The 24,821-nt window shown below is 34.8% G+C and overlaps 1 protein-coding gene across 4 annotated transcripts in view; it reads left to right on the plus strand.

Moving 5' to 3' along the window:
* TCF12 (transcription factor 12) overlaps positions 1 to 24,821 on the plus strand; it is an 884,529-nt gene that overhangs the window by 663,684 nt on the left and 196,024 nt on the right. For 3 of the 4 annotated variants that reach the window (XM_050796814.1, XM_050796815.1, XM_050796817.1), the window contains one exon: positions 22,803 to 22,905. In XM_050796814.1, the coding sequence (XP_050652771.1) occupies positions 22,803 to 22,905 (103 nt within the window). Of the gene's footprint in view, positions 1 to 3,583; positions 3,646 to 22,802; positions 22,906 to 24,821 lie in introns of all 4 variants that reach the window. The other variant, XM_050796816.1, reaches the window with a different exon arrangement.

Raw genomic sequence — 24,821 nt, forward strand, 5'->3', positions numbered from 1 at the left:
GATCAAGAGTTGGCATTTTAATCATGAACATTTTTCAGCCTATATATAATCTTATAGTAGTTATTTTTTTAAAAAAGAAGCTACATTAAGTTGAGTAGAGCTTGGGTGCTTTTTAAAAAAATAAATTGCTAAATATCCACCATGGTTTTCTCTTCTGTCTGTATTATGGCTTGCAGAATGAAAGTCATTTATCTTTTTGCTCTTTCTTCCGTCTGTGTTTTACAGTATCATGGAATTTTCAAAACTGAAAGATGCATTGGTTATATATATTCTGTCTCTTTATTTCATACATGAGGAAACTGAAACGACAAGTTTGAGATTTGACCAAGTGTAGATTTGTGCTGTATGTAGAGATTTGGCTAGGCTGTGTGACTAGTTAATGACAGCCTCTGGCATGACAGAACTCAGATATTCTGAATCTTATGCTAGTGCTTTTTAACCCCTTTACTTTAGTACTTCCCAACTCAAAGAACTATACATTTTCTGCCATATCCTGAAGGAATGGGACAAGACAGAAGAGAAAGGTGAAAAGAGAAGAGGGTCTGCAGCTGATAAAAGAGGACATGGGACATAATATGATAGAACAGTTTACCTAGCAAGTATAGTGTATTGTGGGGTAGAATAGCATAGAATTTAAGAGCTTGAGCATTAAAATCAAGCTGTTTTGGGTTCTATTTCTGGCACTTCTACCTCCTCACTCTGTGACTCTGGGCAAGTTATTTGTTTTTACTTTTATCTTTTTTTTTTTTTCCATTGATTTAAAGGGGATGGGTACTAATAATAACTACCTCACTAAAGTTTGGGGCTTATACCTGTTAGTAGAAAATGGAAAACCAGTGTGTGATAATGATTTAGCTTTAAAATACTTGATTTAGCTGCTGTATATGATTCAGCACAAGATGATATCAGAGATTTTTTTTTTTTATTAAGGGATAATAGTAGGTATGTTCTGAGGCTTTTTGTTTTAATATATGCTATGACTTCTGATACCTATAGCAATGAAGGGATAAGAGGATTCCGTTCATTTAAAAAGCATCAGCAGTGGTCATTTAACAGATGTCAAAAACACAAACAGACAGCAACCTCATAGACCCAACTAGGTTGAAAATGAAAATACATGGATACAAGGATTTAAGTATTTCTTCAGTCTTCTAAAGTTCATAGGCAAAGCCATAGATTGGGGACTTGGGATAAGGGAAACAAAATTAAATAAAAACTCAATGAAAGTAAACATAAGCTTTCAGATTTTATGGAAACTAAAATCAGCCTATAAGATTATCTGGATGAGATTAATGTCATTTCTCTTGCAAATCCTGGACCATTCCTGCCAGATATGGCTAAAGGGAACTTTAATTTTGTTTAGTGCTCTCTCCATTCTTAACAGGAGTTCAGTATTTTTTCGTTAATGTGGACGAGCTTGGCTAAGAACCTCTCTATAGTTTGTAGGTAGTGAGTTAGAAATAGGATAATAGAACCTTGGTTTTTCTAATGTGCTATCTATACAAAAAACAGAAGTCATTCTGACCTCAGCAGGGTGATACTGCCTGGAGGTGTAGAAGGAACTGGTGGGTAGTTCATTTACATTTGACAGCAGATGCCTTAAGAATGTGTCTGTGGGCAGAGGCAACTTGTAGTTTCCTTCCTCCAGCAGAGCCCAGTGGCATAAGAACAGTATAGGTGGCCTGCTTTTCGGGAGGTTGGACTTAACCATGATCCCCCAATTTTAAGATGCTGAGATTTGTAAATGCATTCAGTTTCTTAAATGTTAAAGGTGAATAAATGTGTATCTTATACTTCAGGAAATATGCTTAGACATATAAGTCATATTTGCCTAAAGAGTTACTTTTTAGGCTGGGCATGGTAGCTCAACGCCTGTAAACCCAGCACATTGGGAGGCTAAAATGGGAGGATTGCTTGAGCCCAAGAGTTTGAGACTGGCCTGGACAACAAAATGAGAGCACCCTCTCTACAAAAAATAGAGAAAAAAAAATAGCCAGGCCTGGTGGTGTGCAGCTGTGGTCCCAGCTACTCAGGAGGCTGAAGTGAGAGGATTGCTTGAACCCAGGGATCGAGGCTGTAGTGAAGAAAAAAAAAAAAAAGTTGCTGGCTCACAGCTGTAATCCCAGCAATTTGGGAAGCTGAGGCAGGTGGATCGCTTGAGTCCAGGAGTTCAACACCAGCCTCTGCAACATGGCGAAACGCCGTCTCTTAAAAAAAAAAAGAAAGAAAGAAAAAATTTAGCCAGTTGTGGTGTTGGCTGTAGTCCCAATTACTCGTGAGTTTGAGGCAGGAGAATCTCTAGAGCTGGGGAGGCAGAGGTTGCAGTGAGCCAAGATTGCACCACTACACTGTAGCCCTGGTGGCAGAGTGAAACCTGATCTCAAAAAAAAAAAAAAAAAAAAAAAAAAAACCAGAAAACTTTTTAACTCTTTTAAGACAGAAGTGGAGACGCTATAATTAGACAGCAAATAGTTAATTACCAAAATAATTTTATTGGCTACTATGAGATTCCAGAGGAGGGAGAGATTACTTTGGATGGTCAAGAAAGACTTAATAGAGGAGGAAGTGTTTGAGTAGACTCTTAAAGGATAGATAGCATTTGAATAGGGCTGGAAGAAAGTCTGGAAATGTGGAATGATGGAGACAGTACAGTGGTCTCATTACAAAATTCGGTAGATAATAAATCAGCTTACTTTGTGGGAAAATAGTATGAGATGAGGCTGGATAACATTTCTGTAAAAAAAATGTTATCTATTCTTTGGGAGCCAATTAAAAATAGATTTTATACACAAAATGTTTTATAAATATTAACTTACTGTGGTATGAAGAATGGATCCAAGGTGAAAGAGTGGCAAAAAATAGGATGATCTGAAGTAAAAAAAAAAATAAAAATAAAATAAAACAAAAAAAAAAAAAAAAAAAAAAAAAAAAAAATAAAAAAAAAAAAAAAACAAAAAAATAAAAAAAAAAAATAAAAAAAAAAATAAATCAAAAAAAAAATAATAAAAAAAAAAAAAAAAAAATAAAAAAAAAAAAAAAGAAAGTATGGTACATAGACCCACTCATAATGAAATAAGACTTGGATTCGGAGGATAGGAGCCAGACTGCAAAGTTATATAAGAAATTTCACAAAGGGGAAAACACAAAACTGGTACAACTAGGTGACTGGGAAAGATATAAAATCATGTAGACTCACTTCACCCACAAAATGATAACTCCTGAATTAAACTTGATGTGTTTTTTATTTAGGCTTTGTCAAGTTAGCTATGATTGTATTAAACCAGATTGCTTGATTTTGATAAATAGTTTTCCTTATATTAATACCTGGGAAAATCGAGTTGTGTGAATAAAGAAATATAAAATAGCTTTTACTCAGTTGTCCCTTTTGTCAGCATTGATGGGTAAAAGATTAGTGTTACTTTTTCTTCTCTAGTATAGATATTTTCTCAAAATTGTGTGTTTGCTATTGTTGTTATTTTTGAAGGGAAAAAAGTATACATTTCATAGCTACTAGGAGATCAAATACAGTAATTAGAAAGGACACACAAATTTTGAAATAGTATTTTATGCCTCTTGATCTCAGGTACAATACACGAGATGAAGCAGTTAAATAGCAAAGCAAGACAGAAGGGTCAGAGAATTAAAGTAAGTGTTTTCTATATATTGCATCTATGTTCCCATTAATCTCTGTTTTGTTATATAACTGCTCCTTCTGAATGCTCTGATATGAAGAAAACTTTGAGTAAGAAAAAGGGTGTGTTTTAAAGTTAGATTTAAATAAAACCATAAGAGTAAAATGTTTTTACTCTTAGTTCTGTTTGAAACAGCACCTGCCTATAAATTATAACGTTAATGTTTTTGGATAAGAAAAAATTGGGTTGTGATGATGTAAGCACCTTTAAATCTCTTGCCAGCAGATATTTAAAGTGAAAGAAGGCACCTACTGATCAGATTGCCCATGCTTCCATTTTAAGACAATTAAAGCTTCATGTTTTTTTCAGACTAGCCTTTCTTCCTGGGGACAACACTTACTGGGAAGCTTTGCTGTAGATCTTTTTGGAAATAACCTTCATGTCAATTTCTCACCTTACTGTAATTAACTTTGTAGGCCCATGAAATAACATCTTGATCAGGACTGATCTAATCTCTAGTTTTCTTTTTTAATCTTCTAACTAATTGTTCAGATTTTAAAGTTAATAAGTAAAAATCAAAGCATATTAATCTTTGAATCTTTATGTCCCTTTTTGTAATTGTTGAGGTCTTTCTTGACAGCCTGTTTAATATTTTTTCCGTAAGTTTAGAGATTGCTTATTCGTGGGAATAAAAAGTAGGATAAATTCTGGCTGAACGTGTTTTTTTGAACCCACTTGGGTTTTTTAATTAATAACAATGAAATCGTAACCAGCACTTGTCACAATTTAGCTTACACACTTTCACGTTACCTGCTTTGATCTTCACACCAGCTCACCAAGAAGCCGTTTTTAAAATCCTCTCCATTTTAGAGGTGACAGAATTGAAGCTTAGAAAAGGTAGATAGCCGGGCGCGGTGGCTCAAGCCTGTAATCCCAGCACTTTGGGAGGCCGAGACGGGCGGATCACAAGGTCAGGAGATCGAGACCATCCTGGCTAACACGGCGAAACCCCGTCTCTACTAAAAACACAAAAAATTAGCCGGGCGAGGTGGCGGCGCCTGTGGTCCCAGCTACTCGGGAGGCTGAGGCAGGAGAATGGCGTGAACCCGGGAGGCGGAGCTTGCAGTGAGCTGAGATCTGGCCACTGCACTCCAGCCTGGGCGACAGAGCGAGACTCCGTCTCAAAAAAAAAAAAAAAAAAAAAAAAAAAGAAAAGGTAGATAACTTACCAGATATTATATTAAATACTTAGGACTTTATCCAGGCTGTCTCTAAATTACTGTCCCTTTTTACTATGTTGCATTTGCCAAATTATAAGAGACCCCAGAACGGTTATTTCTACTTGTGCAGGACTTTAAGGACAGAGTCTCTAGAAGTTTTAAGATAACGGTACTGCCATCTTACTTCTTATAAAAACAGTATTTACATTTTATACATTAAAAAAAAATGAGCTATAGGATGAATCAGACATGTTTGCTTCTAGTTTTTACCACTCACTCTATTTTACCTTGGACGAGAGAGTTAATTTCTGAGCCTCAGATTTCTCATCTCCAAAGAAATTTTTCTCATAGGAAGTGTGCAAGAATTAATAGAGGAAGTTTTATACAGTATTTAGCTCATATGGAAATCTATACATTGTACTTCTTTTTACACTCCCATGAGAAATTTCATGCCCATTTTGATTTAAAAAATAAGAAAGATGTTAGGAATTTTTCAAATCTTGGATGGTCATTGGAGAGGCAGCTGTTTTGAATTCCTGGAGTATGTCCTGAAAAGATGATGAACTATTGGAGTTTTTAAATACCCAGCAAGAAGTTTGTTTGTTTGTTTGAGACAGGGTCTTGCTCTGTCGCCCAGGCTGGAAATGCAGTGGCACAGTCATGGCTTACTGCAGCTTTGACCTCCCAGGCTCAAGTGTCTCTCCCACCTTAGCCTCCTGAATAGTTGGGATTAGAGAGGTGTAGCACCACACTTGAACTTTTGGAAAGTTCTGTATTGCACATCTTGGGATTTGGAGATTATTGGGGAAAAGAAATAGGGCAACCCACATTCTTATGAATGTAAATTTATGCAAATCTATATTCTTATAACAGATTGCAGATTAATACAGTCTAGGAAAGGAAGAGGTTTCAGTTCCTCAAATCTGTTTAAAGGGATATGCATCTCTAAGGCATTTAAGAGACCTAAATTAGCTTATGTAGGCCAAAGGATTGGTATCATCAATAATTGTTAGATTTTTGTGTCATGTATTTTTGTTGTCATATACTTAAACACTTTTATTCTGAGAACAAGCTTGAAATGTTTCCCTTCAACATATTGAACTGATGCTTTAACCTTTTTCTTATAAAATGAAATAATTACTTAAATGTCATTTTACATCGTAATCAGTTTGTTGCTTTGTGCGTGGAGCAGAGTATATTCTGGTGTTTAGGTCTAGAAATTATTTTGTGATTAAGCAATTAAGTGCCAGCTGTTCTGAACCAAATATCTTCTCCATGTTGGTAATACTGTTGCATCTTATTGAGTTGACTTTTCTGAGTTTTTGCTGTCTGCATATTATTCTTGATTTTCCACTAATTTTGCCTTACTTCCTTATATTATTTTTCCTCAGTATCTTTCTTTCCTACTTCGAGTTTTGTAGTCTCTTGGAATTCTGTAGGCACATCTTTATGTTGTTAACATGGAAATCCTTTTTTTCCAACTCCTTTCATTCATGAAGCTTTTACTGAGATTTCACTGTTTTCTTGTCACTGAAATTAGTTGTGCAAAACAAAAATCATCAGTTTATATTTCATAAAGGGAGTCCTCATTCTTATGGGAAAAACAGAGATTATTGTACAGTAGAATGATAAAAGCTGTGATAAGGATGGCCTAGGGGAGCGTAAAAGTCCAGAAATAGAAGGAATATTTGCTTATGAAACCTCCAGGGCATATTGTATACAAAGTGAAAATGATAATCTGTTTTGTAACACAAGGAACAGAGAATTTAAGCCTGAGTTCTCTCATTAGACAAATGAACTTGGTCAAATGGGTCACTTTTTCTGGATATGACATGAGGTTTCTTCCTTTCTTTTTTTTTCTTTTTTTCTTTTTTAAATTTGAGACAGGGTCTTGCTCTGTTGCCCACGCTAGAGAGTACAGTGACACGATCATGGCCTATTGCAGCCTTGACCCCCTGGGCTCAAGTGATCCTCTGCCTCAGTCTCCCAAGTAGCTGAGACTACAGGCCTGTGCCACCATGTCTGGCTAATTTTTTGTAGAGACAGGGTCTCACTTATGTTGCCCATACTGTTATCAAACTCCTGAGCTCAAGTGATCCTCCTGCCTTGGCCTCCTGAAGTGCTGAGATTATAGGCATGAGCCACTGTGTTCGGATGGGCATCAGATTTCTAATGTGTAAAACAAAAATTTTGAATAAGATCATAATTTCTCAAACTGTCCTTAATGGCATATTAACAAGCAGTGTACAAATACAGAGCTTCGTAGTCTAAAACATTTATGTATTAGTTAAATGGGCTCTTTGTGGTATTAGATTTCTTAGTTTTTAATAGGTGGTAGTAAATAATAAATCTTTACGAAAGGAGAAGAATAAACTTCTTCCTACATTTTTTTCCATCATAGAATGCCCTCGATATTACTTAAGAAATGTAGTTTGACTGCTAGTAGCAGTCTCAAGAAATAGCAAGTTAGGCAATGTAAACATTTAGCTCTTAACTTAGATCTATGATCCTTTGTGAGTTTGTTTCTGTATAAGATGTCAAGTCAGGGTCAACGTTAATTTTTTTTTTCGTAAGGCTGTCCAGTTTGCCACCACCATTTGTTGAAAAGATTTTTCTTCCCTCCCATTGAGTTAACTTGTTATCTCTGTTAAAAGTCTGTTGACCATATATGTGAGGATCGATATCTGGGCTCTGTATTCTGTTTTACTGATTTATCTTCACACCAATACCGTAACTGTCTTGATTTCTATACCTTTAAAATAAATCTTGGTATCAGGTAGTATAAGTCTTCCACCTTGTTATTCTGTTTCAAAATTGTTTGAACTATTCTATGTTGTTTGCATATACATTGGAGATTTTAAAACCAGTATGTCAGTTTCTACTAAGCTGTGTAGGATTTTGATTAGGATTACATTGAGTCTGTAGATCAGTTGGAGGGGATCTTAACAGTGTGGAGGCTTTCAATTCATGCATATGATATATCTCCATATTTAAATCTTTACTTTCCATATATATATTTTTTTTTTTTTTTTATTTTTTTTTTAACTTTTTGGCAAGGCTTTGCTCTGGCGCCCAGGCTGGAGTGCAGTGACATGATCTCTGTTAGTATTTTTAGATAGTTTTTAGTGAACAAGTCTTGCACATCTTCTGTTTAATCTATTAACTAAATGTTTCATAATTTTTGATCTGTTATAAGTATTTTAATTGCATTTTTTGGCTCATATCTAATATATAAGACAATGATTTTTGTATATTGACGATGCGTCCTGAAACCTTGCTGAACTCACTAGTTATCGTAGCTTTTTTGGACATTCCGGAGGATTTTGTTTGAAGAATGTGTTGTCTGTCAGTTAATGAGAATTTAACTTTTTCCTTTCTAATCCAGATTTTTTTTTTCCTTATGGAATTGGCTATAACTTCAAGTATGATGTTGAATAGATGTGGTTAAGAATGGACTTTGTTCCTAATGTTAGGGATAGACAGTGTTTTGCCATTAAGCATGATAATTGCTATAGATTTTATTGATGTGATTTGTTAGATCGAGGAAGTTCCTTTGTCAATGTAATTTGTTGAGAGTATTTAAGAAAAATTGATGTTGAATTTTATAAAAGATTTTTTCTGCATCTGTTGAAATGGTCAGATGATTTTTCCTTTTTAGTGTGTCACTATAGAAGTTATATTGATTAATATTTTAAAAATATTAAAGCAACGCTGCATTCTTGGGCTATCTAGTACTGGGTTAGTATGTATTGCCATTTTTAAATTGTTTGATTTAATTTGCTAAAATATTAAGAATTTTTACATTCAGGTAATATCGATCTGTAGTTTTGTTTGTTTTTTCTTTTTTTTTTTTTTTGAGATGGAGTCCTGCTCTGTCACCCAGGCTGGAATGCAGGGGCGCGATCTCAGCTCACTGCAACCTCCACCTCCCAGGTTCAAGTGATTCTCCTGCCTCAGCCTCCCTAGGAGCTGGGATTACAGGCACCCGCCACTATGTCTGCCTAATTTGTGTATTTTTTTAGTAGAGACAGGGTTTCACCATGTTGGCCAGGCTGGTCTCCAACTCCTGACCTGAAGTGATCTGCCCACCTTGGCTTCCCAAAGTGCTGGGATCGCAGACGTGAGCTACCATGCCTGGCGGATCTGTAGCTATTTAAAAAAAACTTGTATGTGTACTTTCTTTGTAAGAATTTGTTATCATGCTAATCCTGGCCTGAAAGAATTAGTTGAGAAGTATTACTTCTTCAAATTTATTGACAAGATTGTTAATAATATTTTCTTCTTTTTAATTTTTGTGTTAGTTACCTGTTGTTAACTAGATACCACAAACTTAAATAACACATTTATTGTCTCATCTATCAGATGGGGGAAATATAGTATTATTCAATATATAAGTTATATGGGTTAAATTAACTGACAGAATGGCATGGATATTGTTAACAGTGCTGGCACGTTACTCAATAAAACTTAGTTGTGATTGACACTTTATTTTCCAGTTATCAATATGTTTCATTTTGCTTTAGGGTATTCTTTAGCAAATCTTAATGTGACTTCTGCCTGCCTAACAGTATTTGTTCTGCTTTTGGTGCTCCCATTTGAAGCTGTGCTGGTGTATCAGCATCTTCTAAACTCTTCATACAAAACCCAGCAAGTTTAACTTGTAATTTGGCAGACTGGTTTGTACTTCATTTAAATTTTTACCGTTTATTATCATCCTGCCCCCTAGACTACTAGGGAGTCCAATTGTAGTAATCAAACCTTGGAAGCTGTAATGTGGTACATGCATGTCAGGCCCAGACCTCATGAAAAGGTTATTCAGTTTATTAAAATATTTTCAGATAATGTCTCTCTTTTCTTGTGACTGTAAGCTCCTTGAAGGCAAAGACTTTTAGTTATTCTTGCATCCTATCATCTGGCACAATGCCTAATATATTATAGGCAATACTACACATATATACATAGGCATTGTCACTCTTCCATATACATATTTTAATTTCTTTAATTTCATTAATAAGTGGATTGACATATATGAAGAGATAGGTAAAAAAATAAGATGAGTAGTGAAGGAGAAAATGGGGGCTAAAAATCGAGAGAAGGTAAGACGAGAAGATGAAGTATCAAAAAACACACCTGGCATTTAGGATAGAGATTGACAGTATGCATTAAAAATATTAGAACTCAAAGCAGACAGGAAATTCATTTCAGTTATTGCTGCTGATGAAAACCTTCATATTTGATCACATGGACAATTCAGTTTGTGTCACAATTAGCTTTAATATTCCTAGGAAGGGTATAAGAAAAGAAAGGTAATACTGTGACCTGTTATGAAAGGAATGCTGGTCTTCTATGTAAGTATCTGAAAATTTTATATTTTGTGCAAATGTAATTAACTCATTTTTGTAAGTATGTGAAAAGTTTGCATTGGGTGCAAATATAGTAAAGCAGAATCAATTTGGACTAAATGTCTGAATTCAAGTGTAATTTTACTTTTTAGGAAATAACTGCTTTTTACTTTTAATTACATGTATTAGCTGGAACTATTCCAATAAAGTAATGCCACTTAAACTTGCTTCACAGTTTACATACACACATCAGAATAGAGTTTTTCTCTGGTAATGGGTCAGATAGTTATTTCTTCGATTGTGTACTAGATGAAGTTGCTGACTTGTGTTTTCATACCATGTTATATGGAGAATATTACTTTTCACACTAGAATCATGGCCATGGATGGAGATGCTTCCACTGAGAAGCATTAAAAAATCCATGTGAATTGCTGGCACTTCCACATCTCATGCTTACTCCAAGATACAAATCAATGCTTTTTGGTAGAGTAGGGATGGAGTGGAACAGTAGTTCTTTTTCTGCTTTCATTTTTTATAAATTCACATAGTTTGAGTAGATCAATTGAGGTAAGATACGAGTCAGTATATCTGGACACACAAATAACCACAAAATCCCTCCGCTGTGTGATTTTATTCAATTCTAGTAGATGTTTCTCAAACTGGGAAATGAGTAGCCCCTGGCGGTTGTTCCTCAGCCTTGTTCTCCAACGTCATTAGAGAAGGAAATGCCTTTATTTACTGATTTTTTCCAGTGAAAGGAGACTGACAACCATGCAGAAATAAGTAAAATGTTCTTTAGTTACAAAAGTGCTATGGAAATGGGAGGACAGTGTATTTAGAATTTATTTCCTTTATTCTTCGTATTTATAAGGGCTAACCTGAAGAGATATTTTCTTTAAATAAATCTATAAAGTATTAACATACTAATAGGAAGATTCACAGATTCTGAAGCTGTGATTTTGGGATATTTAAGGAGACTTAAAGATCGTTTTAAAAATGCTTTCTCAAATTAAAACAGTAACTTTCTTAAAAAATAATTTAGATGCTCTTTCAAATTGAAAAATTACAAAAGTTAAAAATGAGGAATTATTCCACATCCAAGAAAAACCTGTTGAGTTATTTCACTAAGCTGCTCATTGAAAATACAAGTCTCTACTGACAGGATTATATTTTAGTTTTAAGAAGCTAATTTATCATTTAAAGATTATCTCTAAAAGTTAGGTTTTGTATATGTTATATACTCACAGTTACACCTACCTCTCATAACTTGATAGTGAAACCTTTCTGTTTTTCAAAGGGAGTTCTAGCATTTCAACTGCTGAACACTTTGCAAGAGAAACTGTATACTGTACATCTGAAAGCAGGGGTACTGTCTGCTTTTGGTGTTAAATAGACATGAAGACTTCCTTCATTGCCCGTTCTTTGTTGGAATATTCACATGACACCTGTGTCCTTTAGCCAGATAATCACTGTTGATTTCAGAGGTCTAGGAATTGGGGAAGGAGATAATAGGTCTGTCTCTTAACAAGCCTTTTTGCATTCAGTTGCTGTTTCTGGGAAGCTTCAGTGCTGCAACAAATCAGAGTCCCTAAGTAAGACTAGTGCCCCCTATCATGCTGTTTCTCTTGTTGAGCATTCAATTGATGTTGGATTTAGGGCCCTGACCCTAAAGATTTTGTATCTATGTGAATAATTTCCTTTTCTGCAGTTGTCAGTGCATTACAACTAGGCCATTCGGATGCCTTTTATTAGAACAGAGTTACATAGCCTTTCCCATTTAATTATTAATGAATATTAATTCTTAACTATAATTGCCAAATCATTATCATAAACTTTATCTAACATAAGGGTACTCTACTACTGGCTCTGATGCTGTAGAAATTTGCCTCTAAGTTTTTTGATGCCTCTGTTTACATTTTCCATGGTAATTATCTTAGCATCCCAGAAGACTACTGTACCTATTCCCACCTTGGGCAAGAGAAAAGTTCTGCGGTAGATAAAAATGTCTGCAGTAGATGTCCACTTAGCAGCGGAGGTTTTTCCATTTCCCATTTTGTTTGTGGCTTCATCAGAGTCCCCCAGTCCAAACAGCTCACTAAAGCTCTTATGACTGTCTCCACTATTGTGAGCACCATTTGCCAAACTGGGTAGTTAAAAATTTTTTGTTTTTGTTTTTGTTTGTTTTGTTGTTGCATTTTCCTACTTTCATTCCTTTATCACTTATGAATTACTGTTTGAACAGATTTATTCATTTTGTATGGCTTCAGCCTATCATTGAGCCGTTCAATTCACAATAGTTGTAGGGAGGAGCAGTTATTACTAGAAAGGCAACATTGCATGGTGGGCTCTGGACAGACAGCCTGGATTCAAATCCCCATCCTACTATTTACTGTTAGACTTTGGGTGAGCTGTGTAAATTTTCTGTGCCTCTTGCCTCATCGGTGGAATGGGAATAATAGTGACTAGTTCATAGTGTTGTAAAGATTAAATGAATAAAGCCTTTAGCCTAAGTTCTGGCAAATGGTATCGCCAAATGTATGCTCATACTATTATTTTTTTTATTATAATAGTTATTATTTTTTAGATGTAGCCTCACTCTGTCACCCACGCTGGAGTGCAGTGGCGCGATCTCAGCTCACTGCAGTCTCCACCTCCTGGGTTCAAGTGATTCTCCTACCTCAGCCTCCCAAGTACCTAGGACTATAAGCACATGCCGCTACACCCGGCTAATGTTTTGTTTGTTTTCTGTATTTTTAGTAGAGACAAGGTTTCACCATGTTGGCCAGGCTGGTCTCGAATTCCTGACCTCAAGTGATCCACCAGCCTCAGCTCCCAAAGTGCTGAGATTGTAGGCAAAAGCCGCTGCAGCTGGCCCATGCTATTATGGTTAATACTGTTACACAAAACCTCAAATTAGGGAGGATGAGTGAAAGTTTGGTAATATATTCCTGGAAGGAACCACTGATCTATCAGCTGTGGCTTATCTACTTTCACCTTCAAGGAAATGAATCTAGGTCAGGGATTTAGCACATACGTGAGCCAGTTTTTAAAGAAACATTGTTTCCCTATTTTACTTTGAATTGGAACTTACCCTTAAAGATGATTGGCTTTAGTCATGGGGTAGGAAGAGGCAGTATAAATAAATGGCTCATGGTCAACTTCCCTGACTAGTAACAGAATTCAAAAGTACTGTCTTAATGGTTCCTACCAAGATAATGCAGTACTATTTTAATCATGAACTATGTATTATTACGGCCATGGGTCAGAATCTAAAAATCAGGAGCAGCCAACCTTGTTGCCATGACTCTTAACAGTCCACACAACACTGGCTATCAAGATAGGATACCAGTGACAAACTAAAAATATATGGTATTTCTTGCAGATTTTAATCTATTGGTGCCTGGAGTAATGTATGCAACTTTATTTATAGAAACTTAAGATGAACTGAGGAGGCTAGCAAAGATTAACTCATTTAACAAATGTGCCTTGAACATTTTTTATGGAAAAGGACTGCCTTTGGATCCAAGCCAAACTATTTCAGATAAGAATGTAGCTACACTAAGGGTTAAGTGAACTGATAAGGAAATGTAATCATGATTGCTTTGCTTTTTATCGTTTGGGAAGTGTGTCACAAATTACATACAACTTACAAGGGGATTTTGAAAGCCACCTTTCATAAGTTTGGGGCTTTCATGATGCAGCAAGAGATATGAGACTTTCCCCCAAATGATAATATATTTCTATTCTAGAGAACAGTTTGGCAGTATCTGGTAAATTTGAACACGAGCATACCCTGCAAACCAGTAATTTCACATTTAGATAATTGATCCCAAGAGAAACTTTCATATAAATTCGTTCAAGGAGACATACTCCTAAAATGTTTATAACAACCTTATTTGTAATAGGGACAAATTGGAGGCAAGCTGAATGTCAATAGGGAACTGGATAAATTGTGGTATGTTTGTAAGTAGAATATTATATAGGACTGACATGTATATACCAGTGCTACACATTGTCAACATACATCAGTCTTATATATTGAATGTTAACTGAATAAAGAAAAAAAGATACTATGTAGAAACATGCAAAATGATGCTATATATCATTTAGATAATATATGTAATGGAAGTATTAAGTAATGTGTGAAAATGATAAATTTAGGATAGTGTTTGCTTCTAATGGGAATTATAATTACATAGGGGTTTAAACTATACTGGTAATGTTCTATTTGTTGAGTCGTGGGCACATGGCTTTTTATTATGTACATTTTAATATGTCTGGACTAGTTTAGAAACATTTAAAAATTGAAAGAAAATATGTCATATTTTGTTGACGTTTGCATTTCAGTGGAGGTAAAATGAGAGATTTTTTTCCTGCTTAGTTGATGCTATTTCTGTACATTCTCTATTTTCTGCAATGGGTATATGTTATTTTAATCATGTTAACGGAAAAACTGAGAAATAATATATCTTTTAGAAAAATAAATGATTGTTTTAGGAATTTTTGGAAAATATAGGCAAATAAAATGAAAAAATATTAAAACTTTTTATAATTAATTTTCTAGTCTTCTTTCTGTAAACTTTATTTGTTTTTAATTTTTAAAAATTTTTTGAGAAGAGCTCTGGCTCTGTTGCCCAGGCTGGAATGCAGTTACGTGATATTGGCTCACTGCAGCCCCCAACTCCTGGGCTCAAGGGATTCTTCTACCACAACCTTCCAAGTAGCTGGGACTATAGGCGTATTCTACCATATCTGGCTAATTTTCTTGTATTTTGTAGCACCAGAGTCTCACTGTGTTGCCCAGGCTGGTCTCGAACACCTGGGCTGAAGTGATCCTCCCACCTTGGCTTCCCAAAGTATTGAGATTACAGGTGTGAGCGACCGCACCAGCTCTATAAATTTTTATAGAAGTTAAGCATTATTATGTATTTTTTTGCTCCTATTTTTCCAGCCTGTTGTTATAAAATAAACATTCAACATATGGGATTGGTATTTTAAAGTTACTTTAAAATATATTATCCTCTGAATGTAAGAACATGGTTTTGCTCGTTGGCTGATGTTCTCTCTTCTTGCAATTAGTTGTTACTTCTTAAGCATGGGTTTTAATAAAATTATGTTGTACCTTATGTTTGATTTGTTTTAACTGATTTTACAAATATCAGGAAATAATAAAAATATTTACTGAGCAGTTACATGCTCAGTGATAATACCATTTATTTATAGTAGTAGAAGATAAAAGCTTTAAATTATGTAAAAGGTGAGATTTTCTTGGGAGGGGGACAGTAATATTTTAACTCTTAATTTTACTAGTTGTATATAGTATGTGATAGACAGATTTATGAACATGACAGTGGAATTGTGGTTTTACAATGTGAGCTCTTTAGGATTTGATGTAGTGCTAGTGGTACTAGAAAAAGAAATAATAGGGCTAATACTGTTTTACGGTGTACCAGACCCTGTGGCTTACAGGATAATATAAACCAGTTCTTGCCAAACTTCATTTTGTTTATAAATCTCCTGTAAATCTTGTTAAGATGCAGATTCTGGATTCACTAGGCCTAGGATTCTGCCAGAGCTTCTGCATTTCAACAAACTCCCAGAATTTGCCAAAAAGTCAGTTTTAAGGACCACATTTTTAGTACTGAGGATGTACATTAGTGCTTCTCAAACTATCTGCGAAAGACTGGCTTTTAAAAAATATTATCTGGTATTTCACAGAAGAATACTTCTTGGAAATAAAGAATGTATAGAAGGCAAAGGGAGAAAATTGTATATTGTATATTATAAATGTATATTATAAAATTGTATATTAATGTGAATGTAATCTTTCAGTAAACCTTTTACGGGTATAGAGTCAATACATTAGAATAAACTGTTTCCAAAAAATGTTTAGATATATCACACTTTATAGTACAGTTTTTAAGGACAGGTAATTTTATAAAAATACTGGCCCTTGTGCTAAGCAGCATCTCATGTATCCATCATATTTTCTGAATATTCTTTCTATTTCTAAAAGTTTTTGATTCTTCTCTTCCTTCTACCTAGGCCAATTCAAGGCTCGCTTTTCCTTGGATTAGAGTAATTCTATAAAACTACTTAGCATTCATGCATAAAATGTTACCTGAAGAGATTATTCATCCTCTCAACAAAAATTTAAGCACTTCATTACACACAAAATTCTGTGCTAGTCTCTTTTGGGATTATGAAGAGGAATAAAAAGTTCTTGCCCTGTAGAAATTTATGGACCTGGATGACAGAATCCATCTCCCTGTTAAGAAATTTTATTATATATTAGTATTGACCTGTTAAAGGATATCAGAATCTTAAAATACTATTAAGTAGCTTTTTCAGATGTAGACCTGATTCATTAACTGGAGTAGTGTTTATTTTTCATTCATTCATTACATTAACAGATTTTATTAGTCACCTACTGCATGCCCATTAGTGTGCTTGTCCGTTGTGAGAGTCGAGTGATAACTAGAAACATAATTCCCAGTCTCAGGTAAGAGACTGTTGTGATCAAGTCAACCCACTTGAGTTTTTCATAGTTGTGTTTAACTGAGAGACAGTCACATTCAAGGATTTGTTTTATGAAGTATAACGTTATTTATCTAGACATTAATGTTGGCAATTTATCATCGGATAAGTACAGAAGTACAGTAAGAGCACTTTTCTCTCTTTGAAACTGCATTTATTCTTTCTTTTTTAACTTTCCATTTTATTAGTATTTCACTTCGAAGCATAAACACTCATTTATATCCAGGCCTTGTCCAGAGCTTTCTGATGGCTTATGGGTTTTGGCTGATTCTGCTGGCTTTTGTCCACTTAGAGGCTATAAGATTTCAGTAATTCGTGGGAAATCTTATAACTCTTTGAATTCCAGAAACCTGTGGGTACTTGTTCAATCCGGTTAGATAAGCTAGTTTCTTACCACCTTTCTTTCTGATAGTTACCATGAGGTCTATGGAGAAACTGATTGGACATATATAATACCGAAAACTCAGCAGCATTTTAAAGATTTAGCAGCTAAAACCTCCTCCTATCCCTTTGTCATTGTCATTTATTCAGCATCTGCTATGTATGTGGCAGGCATCATTTTGAGGATGTCATTGTTGGGGGAAAAAGAAAAAAACATAGGGTCCCTGTACTATCAGAATTTGTAAGACATAGTCTGTAACTCGGATAATGATGATGATGATAATAATAATAATAATAATGGCTAGCATTTATTATGTGCTTACTATGTGCCAGGAACTTTTCCAAGTGCTACATATATTAACTCATTTAGTCCTTTTGTAACAACCTGTGAAGCGAAGGTATTATTATTACCATCATCTACATTTTTACAGATAAGGAAACTGAGCTAAGAAAGTTTTAATATGCCCCATGCCACACAGCTTGTATGTACCAAAGATGGAATTACCTTCCAGTCTGGCTCCAAAAATTTCACATTTATCCACTACACTATGCTGTGTAATTATAACAGATAATTATGATTTAATTTAAATGGATAATTACATAGACAGTTTTAATAAGTAGGAGCCATGCAATGATGGAATGCTCACTGCTGTGGGAGCACAGAATAAGCTCACCTAATTTGGTCTTGTTAGGGTCAGGGAAAGCTTTCCTGAGAAAGTAATCTTTATTCAAAGAGCATCTTTTCCTCCCTTGCATAAAAAAAGCCATTGAAAAGAATTGAAGATTTTTTTTTTAGTAGAATTTTAAAAACAGTGGTTTCTTTTTTTAAACTGATTTTCATACAAAGAAATAACAACATATGTTTGTAAAATTGTAAGTGTATTCTGAACTGGGAAAGATCCTCTGGTGATGATACTCTATAAATTAGATGAGATAAATTATTTAAATGAGCCATTTTAAAAATTAACCAAAAGAAAAAAATTCTTGTATTTTTGAAGTGAGAAACCAGATAAGAGTACTATTATATAAATAATACTAGATGTGTTCGCTCTCTCTCCCCCCCTCACTCCCCCCCGCCACCTTGGATACAACGAAAGATTTGATTGCCCACATTTTGGGAGGCCAAAATGGGAGGTTCTGTTGAGCCCAGGAATTCAAGACTAGCCTTGGCGACAGAGGAGACCCCATCTCTACAAGAAATAAAAATATTGGCTGGACATGGTGGTGTGTGCCTGTAATGGTGTGTGCCTGTAGTCCCAGTTACTCAGGAGGCTGAAGTGGGAGGATTGCTTGAGTCCAGGAGATTGAGGCTACGTTGAGCTGTGATCATGCCACTACATTCCAGCCTAAGCAACAGCAAGACCATGTCTCAAAAAAAAATTTTTTTTTGATTATGTGCTGTTTAGTTTAAATATGGAAGCTGCTTTGATCACTTCAGGTCTGTTGTCATACTGTAGCAGAGATTAACATTTCTAAGTTCCTGTATCAGGAAATGAACATAGAGAAAAGTATGAAATCTTTATAGACCACATTTTGTAGTATCAAAGCTTTTGTGAAGTATTATGCATTCATAGATGGAATTATTTAAGATTTACCAACTAAATTTTAGACATATTTTTAAGTATAGAAATTAATGGTTTTTGTAATCTTTCCATGCATCAACTGATTTTATCAATTATTAATAACGAGTGCTTTCCATTTTTATAAGATGGGAACAGTGATTGTTTAGGCTGTATTTGGAAATATTTTTGTGTTCAATAGCATATTGTGGCTAAAAGGCTGGTGTAATAGATAATTCTGATAGTATTGCTCTGTCCTTCATGATGTATATCATCTCATGTATTTAAAAAATCTCATTTACCTTAGTGGCTATTAATAGAATTGAAGATCTTAATTAAGAGTCCTGGGAGCCATGTTTGACCCGTTTTGTTAGCATAGTAACTTTCTATCAATTTAGAATATGCAGCATAATAGTTGTATATTTAATGATCTCACTGATTTACTTCCTTTATATTTTAAAATTGAAATAGCATTCATTTACCAGTCCCATTGGTTGATCCACTCCAGCTCCAACTTAACCATTGCTTGCTTGGTTTTTGTTCTTTTCTTGTCACTGCAACCACTCCCTTAGGCCATTTACCTTCAACCTGTGTTCTCCAGCCTGTTGGAAGTTACTACATTATTTTGCTTTGTTGTCTTCTATTCTGTCAGCCCTGTGAGTGCTCTGGTTTATGATATTTTTCCCTTTTGCTCTGTGAGCAACCATGCTTATTGGTATTCGAGAAGAAGTTTAAACTCCTAGTCAACTAACCTATTTCTTTCATTGGGACTCTATTTGATAGCTAAGCTACCTTCTACTTTTAAAACTACATGGATGAATACATACATAAAAACATTTTGCTATTCTAATTGCTGTAGTTTTTTTTTTTTTTTCTCTTTAAACTGTGGGGTTTCTGCCTAATTTATACTTATCTGGAAACTTCTGGTGTTTTAATATGGTTTCAGTGGGGGGTGCCTGACTGTCACCTTTCTAGACCTTTTTATTCTGTGTTTATCAAAGAGATCTTTATTCCAAGTTGTCTAAGTTATTGCTACTAGAAGTGTAGTCTGTAGGCCAGCAGCATCAGCATCACCTATTTGTTAGAAATTCAGAATCTCAAGTCCCACCCCCAAGACCTTATGCATGTTAATCTGCATTTTAGCAAGATCTCTACTTGTTTGATAAGAACATTGAAGTCTGCAAAGCACTGCTGTAGGTATCAGTCAACTAGATGATACATTGACATGCTAATAGTTGTACATTTCTAGAACCGATTTTAAACATATGACTTGTGCTAATCTTATTTAAATATTTGTGAATTATCTCATAACTATTCACCTTGTTTCACCAAAAGTTATACTCTGGGTGGGTATTACTACTACTGTGTGAAAGGAATGACAGGAATAATCCCAAACAGTAAACTACCCCCAGTCCTTGAAGTGAAGTTTTGGTGTACAGTTGTATGTAATGTAAAACTGTGACAAACATTTTGCAAGTCTATTGTTCCTTCTCCCAGCATCAGTTTGCACCTGTAGATGAAGAATTATTATTCCCTTCTTGTCTCTTGGACAGTGACGTTTAAACAAAGTTGCTTTTGCTAAATTGAACCTCTAAGGTGTTGGGGAAAATATCTAATTTTTATCCTTAAATGAGAGAAATTATGCCTTACTGATACTTGATATGTGGATTAATAGTATATGCATATAATCCCAATAAGTACATATTGAGGATTCATGTCCAACTCTTGCTTGTATTTGAGGAAAAAAATTTATAGACTCCTATTTTCTGGTGCACTATGACAATCCCGGTCATTAGCAGTGGGAACAGCAAAAAGGTTAGGTTAGCAGGGTAAAAGACACTACGTGTAATTTACAAAGTTAATAAATTATGTGTAGTCATTTAGCGACACCATAAATATATTTCAAACTTAGATATATTTATATAGTGGTGCTTTAGGAAATAATTTTTTTAAAAAAAACTGCAGTGTTTTTACTTTTTGTTGTTCAAGAATGAGGAGAACTGGGAGAATGCAAAATTACTCTTTCATTCTCCTTTAGCATTCAAATGTAGTGTGAACAATGTAGCTGTTCCGCAAGCACATTTTAATTGCCATTTTTCTAGAGTAGTATTGTTTTAGGATGACAAACAATATTTAAGTGAGTATGTTTATAGGTTTTGATGCCTTCCTTTGTGTGCCTAAGAATGACAGTGGGAAGGGTGGCAGAGAGAACATCCAGATGTATGTGAGATAGTGATTTGTCACTTAGTATTCATTTTAAGTAGTAAAAGCAAATTCTATGGGCCAGGCGTGGTGGCTCAGGCCTGTAATTCCAGCGCTTTGGGAGGCCAAGGCTGGAGGATCTCTTGAGCCCAAGAGTTTGAGACCAGCCTGGGCAACATAGTGAGACCTCATCTCTTAAATTTTTTTAAAAAATTAGTTGGGTGTGGTGGTGCACTACTATAGTTCCAGCTACTCCTGGGAGGCTGAGGTGGGAGGATCACTTGAGCCCGGGAGGTTGAGGCTAGTCAGCAGTGATCACGCCACCGCACTCCAGCCTGGGAAACAGAGCAAGGCCCTGTCTCCAAAAAAGAAAAAAAAAGGTAAACTCTATGGGGTGACGTTAGCTAAGAGCCATCCTATTTCATATATAGGGTCTACTAAATGTGGCTGTATCAGGCAGGACTTACAGTTGTGGTTACCAGAGAACACTTGTGGTCATAAGTTGTGAATGTCACCCAGATTCTTCTTGAATGTCTATCTATCACATGTCTATCAGTAATTCTAAAGTATGTAAAAATGAAACAAAGATTTATTTGGGAGTTAGCACTCCCAGAAGATTAGTTTTAAAACAGAACAGCAGAAGGAGTTGTGACATGCATCTATAAGCAACTTTGTAATGATTTGACAGTTATTTAGCCCTCTATTCCTAGCCCTTTCATTGAACTGACAGCATGCCTGCAAAGATAGTGAGGCCTGTTCCAGTCGCACTAATGTCCTCTTAAATGGTAGCCTGCAGTCTGGGTAATGATAAATGTTCAGTGATTCATGATTTTTTTAGTCCCAGGGGATTCTGGATGGTTTCTGGTTTCTGTGAGCCAGCGTAGTTTTGTCTCTTACTTGGGCTTCTTATACATTTGTTTGGTTTTTACCATGTCGGTTTTAAATTGGCAGAGATATATATGACCTGCAGTTTTAATTAATAGAGTTCAAAGCCTTCTTTAGAAACAATATGATTTTGGAAGAGATGCTGTACTTAAGAGTGTGTAAAAGTCTGAGAACCAGTCCAGGTTTCATTACATAGTAATTTTGTAACACTTGTTTTTGTTTGTAAATTTTACCTTTTTTCCCCTTTGCTTTAAAAAAAGTATGTTTTCAACTATAAGGAGAAATGTAATAACAGCTACTGTGAAAAGTAACATTAGCTTTATTGTTTTTATGGTGTTTGTAATTTCTTAATAATTTAAATCAGCTATTTTTAATAATTGTTTTCCTTTTTACATAGCTCGGTTTCTGTAGGAATATATATTGTTATACTACAGTAGTATTAAAATGAGTATAAATAGACCTTTTTTGTTGAATATTTGCCATTTGGGAAAGGATTCATTTCTAGCATATTGATTGTGGATTAGTTTTAGTATTTTAAGTCAAACTTGTAATTGCCTAACCCTTTATTTTTAGGGTCTGGAGGAAGGGATTGAATAGGAGGATAAAGATAAGCATTTCCCTAATTTATTACAATTGAGAAATATATTTTCTTAATTCATTTTTTTAAAAAAATTATCCATTGTACTTCCCTTTGGATGTAAAGTAATCTTAGAGGTAATTTTAGTAATAATTTACAGAATTCTTATAGCTCCCCATCCCATCAGAAAAGCTGATACTTTGAAAACATTGGTGCTCATGGTTAGTGTTTATTTATAGAAATCCACTTTGCTTTACGATCATTGAGAAAATGTTTTTTGACATTAACATCTTAAAAGGAATAAAAGAAGCACTTCTGCTGTTAGCTTTTCAAATAATGAACAAGAAACTTGGTTAGAGATGACCATGTGTAAGTAAGTCTGTATATTAATTAGGTGAGTGTCATTATGCTCAATTAGCGGGACTGCCAAATAATCTCTTTAATACTCTGATCTTTTTTCCCCCTAGGGTTTTACAGACAGCCCTCATTACAGTGATCACTTGAACGACAGTCGATTAGGAGCCCATGACGGCTTGTCCCCAACACCTTTCATGAACTCAAATCTGATGGGTAAGTTGGTAATTCTCTGCAAGTAGTCTTCTCAAAGCTTCTTTGGTCAGAGACATTTTTTATCCCTTTGTCCAGGAGGGACAGGTAAGTATCTAGAAGAAAGTTCTTGAGTTTCTAGCGGCATTTAGGGCTTTTCTTGTTCAGCACAGCTTGAGGATCAAATGTCCAGAAAATTTGGAGTCTTCTCTTAAAGCATTATTGTTTTGGTGTCAAAAAAGGAAGTGGCAGTGTTTTGATTGTCAGTTTTGACAATGTCTTTGTGACCTCAAGCATTACATGTGTTCTGGGGCAGAGAAGTATTGTTTTAGGGGCATTTGTGATGTTACTATTTCTCTTAACAGTAGTATTATGTTGTAATTAAAAATGTAACATAGCAGTGATTTTAGGCAGATTTTACTTGCATTGGACACTATTTCTCCTGGCACAATTTGATTAAAACATAGTACATTTAGATATTGCAGCATTGTTTTAAGCACTTGGCTTCATACTAGGACTTTTTAAAAGTTTTGATTTGAAGAAGTGAAGTTGCACTTTCAAGAAGGGTATGAATTACCATCTAAACCTGATTTTTATGTTTTGGCAAAACCTTTGTGGTTAATCATGCTCTGCAAAACACCCCTCCTTTCCTTTCTCCTTCTCTGTCTCAAATGAAAGTTTAAAGTTGTTCAGTCTAAAATTATAAACCCAAGCGTGTTTTTTTTCAGTTTGAATACCGTTTTTTAAATGTGTAAATATTTTACCTTTTTGCAAACCCTGATTGAAAATAATCTGTATGTTTTATGACATTTTTTTCTTGCTTATGCTGGGGCTGAGCATATTACAAAAACTTTCATCTGTTTTACCAGTTATAACTGTTTTACCAGTTATTGGCATCATATAAATATTGAAAGTTTGTGTAATAGACATTGATTTCATTACTTATTTTATTTCTTAAGGACATGACCTATATTGTGATCTTAGAATCATCCTTTTAAGACACAGCCATACTAATCTAAGTAGATTACCCAAATCCCAAATCCTGGTGGTCTGCAATTTCTGTAAAATGATTTGCTTTGCACAGTCTTTGTTTCCTTTATTCTCTGTAGTGTTGAGGAGACAGAGTCTGATTGTCTAGTGTGGATTTTGCCTAAGGTGGTTGACAGTTTGAAGCCAGAAGAACCATTAGAGTATGACAGAAGAGTGAAAAAAATCTAATCAGCAATGAAACTTGTGTTGAAAATCACGGTATTAAATGTGTTATCATTCCAGATAAAAAATCAGAGTTAGGTTTATAGTAAATTATTTGCGTAGGGAAAACTTTCTAATTTATTTTTTAAAGTTTTAATTCAGCTTGCCATCAAAGTAAAATCCATGTAACACTCCAAATAATTTCCTTTTGGAGTATAACTTTTCCCCAAGTAGGATTTAATTTATATTAAGTGTAGTAGGGCAAGTAAAAGTCAATGTTTTTGTAATTTTGGATTAAACTAAGCTTTCTTAATTGAGAATATAACTCTGAACTGTAAAAAATCAGAAATTGCTCTTTTTGTATTTATGTTCTTACCTTTATTCTTCACTCATAGAGATGACTTTTAGGCCCAATGGAATTTCATCATTAGCACAGCTTTGTGCCAAGATGACGATTAAAATTTTGTACAGGACAAGTGTGGAAATTAAATGAATACTAAGAGGTGTATATGTCAGTCACTTGCTCTGAGCAGATGTTGACTAACAATATTTCTGTAATTCACTTTGAGGTAACATTTTCTCAGTTGGAGCAATTACAAGCATGTGCTTGTTGGTTTCTTTAGTTTTCAGATGATTTTTAGAATACTTTTAATAGTCATCCATACCCTGTGTATAAAATCAACATCTAAAAAAAGTCTTGAAGTAAATAATTATTTGTAAGTAGATTGATCTCTTAACAATTCAAATGA

Source organism: Macaca thibetana, chromosome 7 (genome assembly GCF_024542745.1).
Source record: "Macaca thibetana thibetana isolate TM-01 chromosome 7, ASM2454274v1, whole genome shotgun sequence".
Lineage (NCBI taxonomy): Eukaryota > Metazoa > Chordata > Mammalia > Primates > Cercopithecidae > Macaca > Macaca thibetana.